The 13,181-nt window shown below is 39.5% G+C and overlaps 1 protein-coding gene across 5 annotated transcripts in view; it reads right to left on the bottom strand.

Moving 5' to 3' along the window:
• The window catches only part of ebf1a (EBF transcription factor 1a), a 114,962-nt gene that overhangs the window by 37,075 nt on the left and 64,706 nt on the right, over nt 1-13,181 (bottom strand). For all 5 annotated transcript variants that reach the window (XM_052574814.1, XM_052574815.1, XM_052574816.1 and 2 more), the window contains exons 7-8: nt 2,680-2,761; nt 1,620-1,761 (exon numbers count right to left, since the gene is read on the bottom strand). In XM_052574814.1, coding sequence (XP_052430774.1) covers nt 1,620-1,761; nt 2,680-2,761 — 224 coding nt within the window. The remainder of the gene's footprint in view (nt 1-1,619; nt 1,762-2,679; nt 2,762-13,181) is intronic.

Genomic DNA, 13,181 nt, shown 5'->3' with positions numbered 1-13,181 from the left:
AGAAAAATAAAAAATCTCCACAATTTATTTTTTTAAGTATGTCCAAGGCTTTAGAAAACTGACTTTTTTAATCTTCTCAGTGCAGTGGAAACTCTGCTGAAGACGTCCCCAGGAGAATAGAGAGAACTTAATCATCATCATCATCATCATCAAATCAGCATCATTTAAATCCTCAATTTCTCATCATAAATAGAGGTTAACAGTCCAACTGAAAAATATGTTCTTATCTAGAATCATCCCAAACATAAATGAGAAAATGATTGGATTTGATTGCGGCTGAGGATCAAATCAGTGCTCAAATCATGTCCACATGTTATTAGACAGATTTAGGAGGGCCGCACCATAACCTGCAACACTACAAGAGGAAAGCAGATAAAGCCACATGCCATTCAGAAAAGAAATGCTCGGGCTTAAGCCTTAGAGCTCTCATAAGACACATGTTCAAACCTATAGAGAACTGGCCACTTGCGGAATGCTGCATTCTCTGCTCTTTTCTTAGCCCGGGTGCATTGTTGGTGCTTTACTGCACAGCTATTGTTGGTATGCTGTTTATAAGTCAAATGAAAGCCCGGTTAGCTCAAACCACCTGTAATATTTGGCGGTGACGAGACTTGTTAGTGGCATTAAAACATGACAGCAGCACATAGACATGCTGACTCTGATTAAATGGTCACAGTCGTCTTTCAGCCAGTGGAGAGTCAAGAGTTTCGTCTGTGCTCAACTGCTCCCCGGATCATTAAATAATAAAGTTGAAAATAGTCTGGATGGATAGTGTACTGATTAAAGCTCTGAGCTGGATGAAAGGTTTCAGGTTCAAATTCAGTTATACCACTGTTCAACATTCCCTGACTTGTTATACCCACTAGGCCATATCCGCAATTTTAAAGCTTTTTCATATCCCCTTTATATGCTGAGAAAACTATAAGTAAGTTAATTTTCATGAACATTTTGGGTTTGTAACATTCAGATCCTTGTTTTGTCCCGATTATTTGTCCCGGTGTTCCTGTGGCCAGTGGTAGAGCATTGCGTTAGCAGCACAAAAGGTTGTGGGTTCAATTCCCAGTGAACATACATACACTCAAATGTATAGCCTGAATGCACTGTAAGTCGCTTTGGATAAATGTAAACTGAAGATGGGGGAGGGTTCAGGAAACCTGAAATCACAATTTTTGCAAATTTTCCATTTGGTGGTTAGAAATGGCACACTTCAGCTTTAAGCTGTGTCAGTAAGTTTATAAGTTGACGTAAGAGAAGAGTACAGTTCTAGCCATGATGGGGAACCATCTGTGCTCATGAAGCCAAACCATGAAACTAAATTGAGTGTGACAAAAGTGGCTTAGTTTCGCTGAATGGTGCTAGGGACGTTGCTATTACTAGTTAGCTTCGTGAAAAAAAAAAAAAAAAAAGAGCTGGTTTTGAGGGAAGTATAATGAAGGAAATTTTACATTGGGTTGCACTACATTACACTAAGTCTTTTATTCCTGCAGTCTGTCTCTTCCATATGTCTCATTTTTCAGTCACTATACAAAAAAAAAAAAAATGTGTATATCAATATGAAACAACGTGTGATCTTTTTTCTCAACAAACTGCATGTAAACAGATACAGTACATACACTCACCGTGTTCTAGGTATGATGGAGTGCCTTCAGACGGGTCCAGCCTGCGAGCTCTGCGTCCATGTTTAGAGTTATTGTGAACAAACATGTTATCAGACACAGCCAGGACGTGTCCATCCACGCTCACCGTTGTAGACACCACCACCTGCAAGAGACAAATGCTGACTGTACTTCACTTGACCCGCAAAGACATACTCTGCTCTTGTATACAAATTAATACGTAGCTCAAACAAACAGCTGAAGTGTTGGAGCAGCACATACACATGGTACGCCTGTGTGACTGCTGACTGATAAATCGACGAACAGACACATTTCACCAGAGAGCCTTGAACAATGACAGCAGCTAACAGCTCTCACAGAGCTGAAGATGAAGACTAGAAGTGTCCCACAGCAACTGAGGAGCCTCTTGATTTAAATGACTCTCAGGCTTTGAGAGGTCTCTCAATCTCAAGAGAGGAAGAGGCTTGATGAGACTTGGCGAACACTGCTTACATTATCCCTGTTCTGGGCAGCCACTTCATTCGCTCAAAGCTTTCTTTTTCTCCCTCTTCTCTACATCCGTATCTCTTCATTTATTCTCTAGTACTCACACTTTATCTGGTAAGAAAACCTTTCATTGGTCAACCATTCATACATTTTTAGTGAAATACAGTGGATTGTCAATTGAAAAACAGAATTTATAAGGGTCATGTTTCGTAATATATTCTCTGATTTCAATGCTTATCTTAATTTAAGGTGTTTTAAGTATTATTTAAATATTGAAAGTGTTTTATTGTGTTTAAAGCTGATTAATCACCATGTATTATGTAATTAATTCATTTAGAAAAGTTTATCAATTGACATCTCTGAAATATTTTTACATTTCAAACTATTTAATTGTTCATTAACTACTTATTTGTTTTGTATTATTGAATATAATAATGATTTTAATGTTATTAATGGACATTTTTATAGTGTTGCCATTTCACGCAGCAAGCAATGCAAGTGTAGCTTATGTCATGGTTAAAATTGTAATTTTGCCATTTTAATTTGGAAGTGTGAGCTGAGCGAATGTGTTTCCTACCTGAAATCGCCGCATGTCTCGTGGGTTCCCTGCATTCTTTAGGCAGTTCTGGTTGCATTTGAGGAAGAATTTCAGGAAAAACCTGGAAAAATACAGAATAGCAGATTTTATTAGGTAAATCTGTTTTGTTCTGATCTAGACTGTGGTGTTACAAAGAGGTAAAGATTTCAGTGATGTGTGACAGCACATCACTATTTTGTTGTTAACATACTTTTCTGTATAGACTTTTACTATTCTGTGCATTAATACTATAAGGTCACAGCTACACGTTTATTCACACACACAGACACTGGTCTTAGAAATGAAGCACAGATCATCTGTCGAGAACCCAGAAACAGGTTGTCAGCTGACATAAGGAGAAAAAAGCAGGAGAAAGATCAAGAGAGATTGAAGTGTGATGTTGAGGTCACTCTGAAGCACAATTCAACCCAGCGAGAACATCCAATATTGTGAGTATTACTGTTCCATTCATCAATCAAATTAATAATGTGTGTCAAATGATTTGTACATGTTTCTTATTTATGGGTTTTAAGAACAGTGTTTTTATGCTGAATCCAGTGGGTTGTCAAATCTTGTTTGGCTGTGATTCTGTGTGTTTCCCCTCCTTCTCTGTGGTCCGAAATCTACAATATTAATTAGCACAGCAGGGTTTCTCTCTTTTTTCTTCATTCATGGTTTTCCTGTTCACTGCACTGGTATAGTTGAGAACCAATGTCTGTCTGCAGCATCTATCCACTATTATATCTGCTGTCTCTCACTATTCACACAAATGCATCAACACTCAGTAGCCTTGTGATCACACAGTTTAGGATTCCATTGCTGGAGTCTTTTAATAATTCACTGATAAACAAGTACTTTCTTAGTTTCCTTTTAAGAGAACTCTGCGATACTAACACATCATCTCCACAGTAGTAATGCGCCTGTATGCATGTTTCATACACGGATTACATAATCTGAGAATATTTGTTTTCCATTTATACTGGTTCATTTGAAAGTAGGCATTTCACTCTCTCTATATATATTTTGAATGTCTGTAAGGCAAAGATATATATATCTTATATATCATATATATATGAAGTTTCACCCTCAAGTTCACACAGCCCGAGATGGCAGAAAGTGCTTCCTGTTTGCTTTCATCATTTTACAAAAGCACATTTTGTTGTTATTTTGAGTGCACCCAAATAAACGTAGAGTCTTTACAGATTTGAAAGATGTATTACTCTCATCTGTATGACCAAAAATGATGGAGTATTTTAGGAGTAGGTGCGCACACTGGTGTCTGTCCTGCTGTGAGCACTACTGTTCAGCTTCCACACTCCACCCAGACACTTCAATAGGGTACATTTATTTATGTAAAATTGCTAATACTTACATATTTCAGATGATAAGCCATATTTGTGGCGGATTAATGTTTAGATGTCCTGCCTGATGTACTGTATTAGACAGCATAGACCAGCAGTTAACGATCTGTCAGTCACAGAGTGTGTGTGTGTGTGTATGTGGAGCTGGCTTGTTAGTGCTGAAGGAATGTAAGATGCATAGTCTGTGTGCGCTCGCTGTGATTAGTCTAGGATAAGCAGCCCAGGTCTCTTCCTTTGCTCTTTAATCTACTGTTTGTGTCGCCCCTCTAACATCTACACCATCTTACATCCATGTGCATCAATCCATTCATCCCTTTCTCATGCCTTTGTGCCTTGTAGCATGTAAGATTGAAAATTTACACTGTATGTATATGTTTGTGTGTGTGGGTGTATATACATATGTATAGATATCATGCATAGCAAGGCGCATATACTGTAGATCACATCTTGCATTTTGCAGCTCAGTGTGTGTGTGCATTGATGAGAACATGTTTGTCAGTGTTATCCGCTGTGTTGTTTGGGTAAACAGATTAGCGCTACAGGCCTCGTCTATAATATCATTTAAGAGCTCTAAGCCGCAGCTTTCTTTCCCACTGATTCCCTCCTGCCACTGACCCTGTCTGAGCGCTCCTGACCTGTCCCTTATTCTTCCACGCTCTCGCTTTCCTTCTCTTACTCTCTTTCCTGCTTTGTGTGGAGATAAGTCTGGGCTTAACCCCATCTCTGACATCACGCTCTCATAGTCCTCCTAAATCCCCTGCAAAACCCTGGGTGCCCTTAGTTTAGGAAGACATCCTTTGTCTTTCTTTCCCTCCGTGCTATGGATTTGTCCTTTTGGTCTCCCAACCGCACGCCACTTTCTCATAAACACTCACTCATAGTTTTTAGAACCCTCATCCACATGTGTAATGTGGATATAGTTTGACTTTGTTGACCCTGTAGCTCCATTAGCAATAGCGAGAGTACTCCGATGCCTGCCGAACAGGGAGGGGACATGTAATCACACGTGTAATGTTTAATAAAGTGCGCACTGTCCCCTCCATAGGGCACTTCGGACAGGGACCTTATGCTTTTAGAAGAGATTGGACGGTATGTTGCAAATGGCATGGCTAAGAGCACTTCAATTAGAGAGGGCTATTATCACAGTCAGCGTGAGGAAGAGGGCAACACTCCAAGTGTCTGATGGGTAGGATGAGTTTAAGTCACAGCACAGAGCATGACCTGTCATACATACTGCTCTGCTTAATAACTCTTACATTGTACTTTTAGACACATCAAACCGGCTGCTAATGAAACTGTAACTGAGATGGAAGGAGTACAGATGACAGCGTGGAAGAATGAGAGAGTAGCTGCGCTCTTATTCACAGGGGTTCTGTGCAGTGTTCATTGCTTGCTATACACACTGAGTGAGATATATCGGTTAAAGTTCACTTCACTTGAGAAAATGCCCCATTCGGGAATGCTGCAGTGTCATCAAACACATGAGACACATCGCACAGGTGTACATTTACATTACCGTTCTAATGATTGCCTGTGATTTTTATTATTTCATTTTATCTTTATTTTAAATCTTAAAATATATTTTGTTTCCTTGATTTCAAAGCTGAATTTTCACCTCCTCTCTTTGTTTATTTAAAAAACAATGATGTGATGTCAGATGGCTTGCAGTGACTTGTTGCTATTATTTCTATACACTAACTGTGATGTGATGTACTGATTGATACGATTGCTTCCTGTGTATTTTGCAGTGCCATTCGGACTGAACACAGTGGGTCAAATAGCCTGTAACGTTCACTTTGCAGTGCCCTAATGGGTGATTGTAGCTTACCCAGGCCATGAAGAGGGGTAAGAGTAAATGTCAGGCCGAAAAAGGAGCGCAATGAATTAAAGCAGCAGTGGAAGGGTGATGGTGTTGGAGTAGGCAGGGTTAATGTAATCCAAAAACAAATCGACCTTTGACCTCGGCCTGTCTAAGGGTCACATCTGTCCGCTCAGCTCTGGCCTCTTAATTAACTCTCCTGCAGGGTCGCCCAACTTGGACACTCAGCCGTTAATCCATTTGCATTATTCACCTCAAATCTCAGCCGAGGTATGATTCACAAAAAAAATGAAGCCTGTTTCGCTCTACGTCAAATTAAATACCAAACAGCCACACAGGACAGTGCTCTTTACAATCAAGACACCCACTCAAAATGCAACGATCACAGAAACATGCGCTTTAATAAACGAAAGAGCATTTGGGAAAGTCTCTGCAGCCTCTCATTGAGTTCGAGTCACTCCTAAAAGCACATCAAACAAAATCAAATTGCCCCCCACCCTGTGTTTGCAGTAATACTTGTAGCCTAAGTCACTAGCGCTATTGATTTAAATGCATTTGACTGTAGCTGTGAGGGTGGTTTCAGATGAATGATAGCGGCGTGCGGAGAGAGCGGCTGATCTGGAGTCAGCACTAACTGCAGCAGCATGGCATTATAGCATGTGGCATGTGCGAGTATGGTATTACCCACACTCTCAGTAAATGAGACCAAGTCAACGGCACCAGCCATCAATTATTCAGAGGCTGAGATGGCAATTATGGCACTGAGCACAACCAACATGAATATTTTATGAAGGCTAACGCAGACCATAAGAGTGTGAGAGGGGGTGACTGAGAGAAAGATAATATAAATGTGTCCATTTCTGGGAGACACAGCCGATGCCAGTTCTTGCCATGGAGCGACACTCAAAGTGCCATTCGGTATGGCATGATATCTTTCTTCATCCGCTCTCTCCTCACCTTACACCATCTTATCTTCATTCCCATCTCCCAGAATGTCTCTGTGAGAGAGCAGCATGGGCTGTCTTAATAGGAGCAGGGGCAGATGTCCTCACAAGGCAGCTCTCCATTACCTCTACTCTGTGTGCATGATAGGAATGTTGCAGTTGTTTAAAACACAGAGTTTGAGTTGTGGCTAATTGAGTAAGGCGACACCATGTTGACGAGTGATAGGCTAATCTTCTGAGCGGCAGCGTTAAAGCCGAGCAGCCCTGTAACTTGCTGTACGTTTCAGCCTCTGTTTGTCATCCGCTCTCTCTCTCTCTCTCTCTGCCCCTTGTAGATAAACATATCGCTCATGCTTTGAAAATACACAAGTGCGTCAGTTAGCCTCTCTCCTGAACGGTCTCTAATATGCACATAATTCCTTCAAGACCAGATACTGCAAATAAAATAATAATAACGCAAGTAGAACAATCCGACAGCTACAACACGTCTAACCTTCCCCTCTTTCCGCCTTCAGGCAAGCAGAGACCAGTAGGCATGTTGTGCTGACAGCTCTAAAATTGCTTACAATACACATCTCCAAAAGATCTGTCCCAGGCAAAAAAAAAAAAAAAAAAGGAAGAAATATCACCGGCTTGCTTAGCTGGTCTTTCAGATGTCTTATTTTTCCCTCCTCCCTCCATTTATTATGGCTGGATTTCTGCACTGGCCTGCGAGTTTGGTGCCAAATGCAACCGAAGAACTATTTCAGAAAGAAAGAGTGAGAAAGAAGAAATGGAGAGCGAGCAAAGAGAATTCTCTTATCATAACATGAGAGTAGAAGAATTCGCACTCTGTGTCCTCCATTGTCTACAAATGTTTCCTCAAGAGAGGAAGCATTATTTATTTTTAGTCCTGTTTAGCTGAGGTTGTGTGGACCATTTTGGTGCACAGAATTTATATACTTATAAAAATGTATTTATGTATTGTATATTAAAGGTACACTAGTAATTTTTCTCATCTGAGGTTTTAAGATATATGTATACGTACATTATTACAGTGCTAAATATAAATGCTGTTTGATATATTTTTAGATGAATAAAACGTAAAAATAAATAAATAAACTAATAAATGTATCACAGTTTCCACAAAAATATTAAGCAGCACAACTGTCTCCAGCATTGATAATAATAATAAATGTTTCTTGCGCAGCAAATCAGCATATTAGAATGATTTCTGAAGGATCATGTGACACTGATGACTGAAGTAATGATGTGGAAAATTCAGTTTTGTCATTATATAGTAAATTACATTTAGAAATAATTTCAAATACATTGATTTAGATTGTAATAATATTTAACAATATTGCTGTTTTTTTAATCAAATACATTATTTTACATTAAGTCGGCCACCTCATTGGGGATGCCATTTTTGATACCACATGACCAGTCGCTTTATATCATTAAAAATCCTCTTATTTAACACTTTCAGCACTGGACTAAATGAGTCAAAGCTTATTGAATTGCACATTTCTCCAATGGTATCACGTGGCAATGCATTCTGCTGCATCCAAGCCACTAGTTGTTAGTATAAGTCCAAGACAACCATTAGCCAGCTAAACATAAAAAAGATAAAAATATATATACACTTAAAAGTATCATAGTATATTGTGTGCTCACTCCAAAGAGGTTACAATTAATGAGGCCTGTTCCTCTTACTCTACGAAAGCTCCTGAGCATTAACCGGTTTGATTTGCAGCATTTCCTCTCTCAGACAATCCACTGGCATCTTATGTCATTACCTCCTGGCCCGTGTCGATTTAAGAGCAATGCATGCAAGACACAATCTCTGCAAAATAACAACAAAGAGTAGAGTGAGACAGAACGAGTGAGCGAGAGACAATGAACGTGAAAGAGGAGAGCGAGGAGAGAAATTTCACATCAGACAGCGGGACCAGACCCAGGAGACGAGTGCAGTGCAGACGGGAGAATTATTTTACATAATAAATGCTTCAAATTCAAGCCTGTAATTGATAGCTGAAGCCAGGGGACGATGTGCAGCCACCACACATGGGTTTTGGGGAGCTGTCAATCAAACGCTGCCACTGGAGAAGGGATAATGATTGTCATATGACAACTGCCTGATTTAATGTAATCATTGCAGCTAAAGCTATTGTTTACAAGTGCAAGTGAAGGTGTGTGAGCGAGCAAGACCAGCAGTAGTACAGCAGTCGATGGTGTAATAAGTCAAACTTGAGGGTGGGTTTAGAGAGTGGAAGTGCACTAGTTTGCAGCTGTTTCATCCATTTTTTGCGAAGATTTACACATCGAACTCTTTCGTCTCCGGCTTAATGCCTGTAATTGACTAATTCAGCATAAATGACCTCTGTTTCAGCTAATCATACAGAATGCTACGGACAAACAGATATAATTTCTGTAAACAGCCTCTGTACTGTGCATCGCCCATGTATACAAGCCACAAATTAATTGCATCGCTCAGAGGGAAATACAAGATCCCACACAACATATTCAAAGCAATGTGAACTGCGCAAATAGGTGGAAAGTAAAAAAATACAAATAAAAAAGTATATTAAATACATTCTGTTATGCATAATTTACATATCTTAAACTAAATATACAAGAAAAGAGAGAAAGGGAGAGAGGGAGAGAGATAGAGAGAGAGAGACCACCCTCCTGTATATTTCAGAAGCTGTAGGCAAACACCTCAATAATTCATGACGGAGAGATTGATTTTTTTCCTTTGGCGAGAGGCAGCAGATGTGGCAGGGATGGATGGAGGGAGGGAGGAAGGGTGGGAATGGAGGGGTGGTGGAGGGACAGCACAGGCCTGAGGGTTAGCAGCCAGTGGGATCATTAGACCGCCTGCTTTTTGTGTGAAGACTGGAGCTTTACAGTACACTGTTACTCACTGCCACAGGGCTCAAACAAACCAGCCTGAGTAATACTCAGTTACACACACGTCCCTAAATTCCCTAAAAACCACAGAATAGAAGGATGCAGTCAGATCAAACTTGTTTTTTGACCTAATGCCATTCAATGTGATGTCTGCAAAAAAAAAAATTCAATTCAAAACTGGGCTCCATGGATAGTTACATCACATTCCTTTTTGCTATCTAGTGAAAGTAAAGCCTAACTTTTTAGCTGATTATGACATGAATTCAATTATTATTTATTTTTATTGACATGGTTTGCATTAGTTATTTTACTATGGTATCATGAACAAACAATGAACTATTCACTGAAATTTTTATATCATATATTAGTCTAGGTTAATTTAATGTACTGTATATGTGATATATATGATACAGAAATGATGAGGTTAGAGAAAAGAGCAGAGCAGAGAGAAATGTAAAGGAGGGAGTTGGTTCCCCCTTGCGTGTCTGATGGAATCAACCTCGGGTGTGACGGGACGGCAGGTGAGGCTTTGAGAGCAAGCGACATCCTTTTGTCATCGCCTGCTCTCACAAATAATTCATGGCATCAGAGGGAAGGCGAGCGAGGGAGGCGTATTGACAGCTACCACTTCTACTTGCCTTCACCTGTCTTATCCAGTCACCCGCAGATGGGACGCAAAGGACAGAGGGACCTTTTCACAGAGACCGAATGCGAATGCTTTTCTCTTCCACTGACCTAATTAGAGCTCACTCGCGCTCCCTGCCTTCATCTCCTGTTATCTGGCATGTCCCACTAAAACCTAATCACTCTTTTAACCCAGCGCAAAGGGGTCCATTTTACCAGTTGTATATTGGCAGCGCTCACAGGATGCTTTGCAAAAGTGCATGTGGAAAATTCAAATCAAACTGCTTTCGAAATTATTATTCTGTGTATCTCTAAGGAATCCACTTATTCTTTTTGAATTCTTTATTGGCTTTGGTTCGATGAAGAGCCTTTAGAGATTCCAAAAGTGGGTTTTCTCAGCATTTCAATAGAAGAACCATTTTGGGTTCAGCAAAGAACATTTCTGTGAACAGTTATTAAAAGAACCATTTTCCATCGTGTAAAGAACATCCAAATAATCTTATACCATTTTATTACTATTACATTGTTTATTACATTATGCTTTGGAACAAGGCATTTAAAAAATGACTGTCAACAGCGTTTAAAGACTGCTGATGACACTGTTTATTAATATGTCTTTTGCTCCCTCCCTTTCTCTCTCTCTACATACTGTATGTTAATGCACAGTACATCTATTTATATGTCTGTTCCAGTGCTTTTCTCCATCATTTGATTCATTTCTTTAAATGCAATAATTCGTATAAAGTTAATTCCAGTCCTCAAATCTGATGCTAATAAAGAACCTTTCTTTGTAATAGTGCGATTCCACAAATGGTTCCATATAGAGGAAAACATTTTCTTCACATTAAGAAAAAAAAAATGGTTCTTTTAGGAGCTGTTCACTGAGAGGTTCTTTTGGGAACCCAAATTGGTTATTTTTTTGGCTGTGAAAATCCACTTTCTGGAACCCTTATTTTTTTAATTGTAGGATATTTAAAAGACTGAGCAGGAGACAAAAAGGTGTGGCAAAGTGGGATATGCGACCCTTTTAGTGCTATTGAGTGTTATATCAGAGGGTGACTGTGAGGTGGAGTGTCTCCGCCGCTTGGTAATCTGCTTCTGATAATTTATTATTTACATTATATTAGACAACGCCGCACAGTCAGATGGGAGCGCTACAAAACTACAGCATATTGATTTTAACAGCGAGCTGTCTGCAGCGATTTGTGGCGGCACAGGGGCTTGTCTGCGAGTGCCAGCCTCGCAGGATCACAGGGACAGGATGCCACTGTGCTACATGCTAATGCGCACTTTAAACATTTAACACTAGGAGGTGCTGTAATTGCTCTGACAGTTGACAGGTGACCAGCAGAGTGTAACACACACTGCTGTCCCCACCCCCCCTCCTCCTCCTCCCTTATACCGACAGTATTTCTCTCTTCCTCAAAAGTCTCTTTGGGTTAAACCCTGCTCTCTCAAGCTCTCCGAAAAAGCAGGGATGAACGTTGCGATTCTGCATTCTACCTGAATGCAGTGGCTAATTAGAAGAGGAGGAATTATGGGCTGTGAGATAAGTGGAGGAATTTTTTCACTGGTCTGAGATAGATAGTGTCCGCCGTAGCGTGCTGGAGGTGCCGTCACCTTTTCATTAGCATCTTCGTTAATTACTGGTTCCAGGCTGTTTGGAGTTAGCATCATTAGCCCGATAGTGCTGGAAATATTAGTACAGCAAATTGGTGTGGTTTTCAATTGGGTTAAACAGGAAAACATTCAACCTTCATATAAAGAGGGTTGAGGTTTATTAAATTAGCCTCCTGCAAATGAGTACATTTTGCCCTATCGTGCCTCCCAGCACAAATTTACCAAAATAATTACACAGCCGGGCTGCCGATGCAGTCATATTTTAATAATCTCACTTTCTCGCTTTCATTAAGTTAAGATGGGGTTTATGTGTCACTTCAGTACAATTAAACACACAATCACAACCTGAGAAAAGCGCGAACATCAAAGCAGTAATAACTTTTAAATAATCCCTGTAGCGACCAAAATTATTACACCAGATATAATAAACATCTTGGTAATTGCCAGCAGTACGGCATCCTCAGTGGGACATTTTTTTTGATCTGCGGTACGAGCCGCGTCAAGATAAAACTACAGAGTGGAGAGAGGAGGGGCCCGAAGGAGCCGAGAGACAAGAGCTCTAATTATAAGAACATGAAACACTTCCTAAATAGCTACTAAATGAGGAAACCAAATGAGTCTGGTGATATTACAGTTTAAAATACACTTTAGACAAGTTGGCCTGGTTAAAAGAAACTTTTAAAGACACAAATGCAACCATAATCAGCAGAAGAAAAAAAAGAAAGAAATGTTGGTTTGGAAATAATGGATTCACTGGGTTGATTTCATGTTTACAAAGACATTTAAGACATTGTTTGAGATAAGCAGATAAGTAAGGAAGTATATTTTTGCATACATATATAAGGTAAATATAATAAACAAAAATATATAAGGTAATTGAGAGATTAAGTTTTAAAATTAGAAATTAAGGCACAATTGTGAGATACTGTATGAAGTTTATATGAAGGTATACAGTCGCAATTACTAGTTGCAAGAGTGAGAAATAAAGTTAGAGTTATGAGATATAAAGTCAATTTGTGGGATATAAAATCACAATGTGATATCTGAAGTCACTTTGTGAGATCTGTAGCTGTAATAACCTTTCTAATTAGTTTTAAAGGTGGAAACAGACTTTTATACTGTAGGTAACTGCAGAGATACACACATAACTATTCCAAATGTCAGTAAGAATTTGTTTTTTGAAATACTTTTTTTTTTTTTTTTACTCCGCAAGAATGCATTTGATTAAAAGTCATTTATAAC

Source organism: Carassius gibelio, chromosome B14, assembly GCF_023724105.1.
Source record: "Carassius gibelio isolate Cgi1373 ecotype wild population from Czech Republic chromosome B14, carGib1.2-hapl.c, whole genome shotgun sequence".
NCBI lineage: Eukaryota > Metazoa > Chordata > Actinopteri > Cypriniformes > Cyprinidae > Carassius > Carassius gibelio.
The sequence above is the reverse complement of the archived record's forward strand: the minus strand, read 5'-3'. Positions and strand labels throughout refer to the sequence as shown.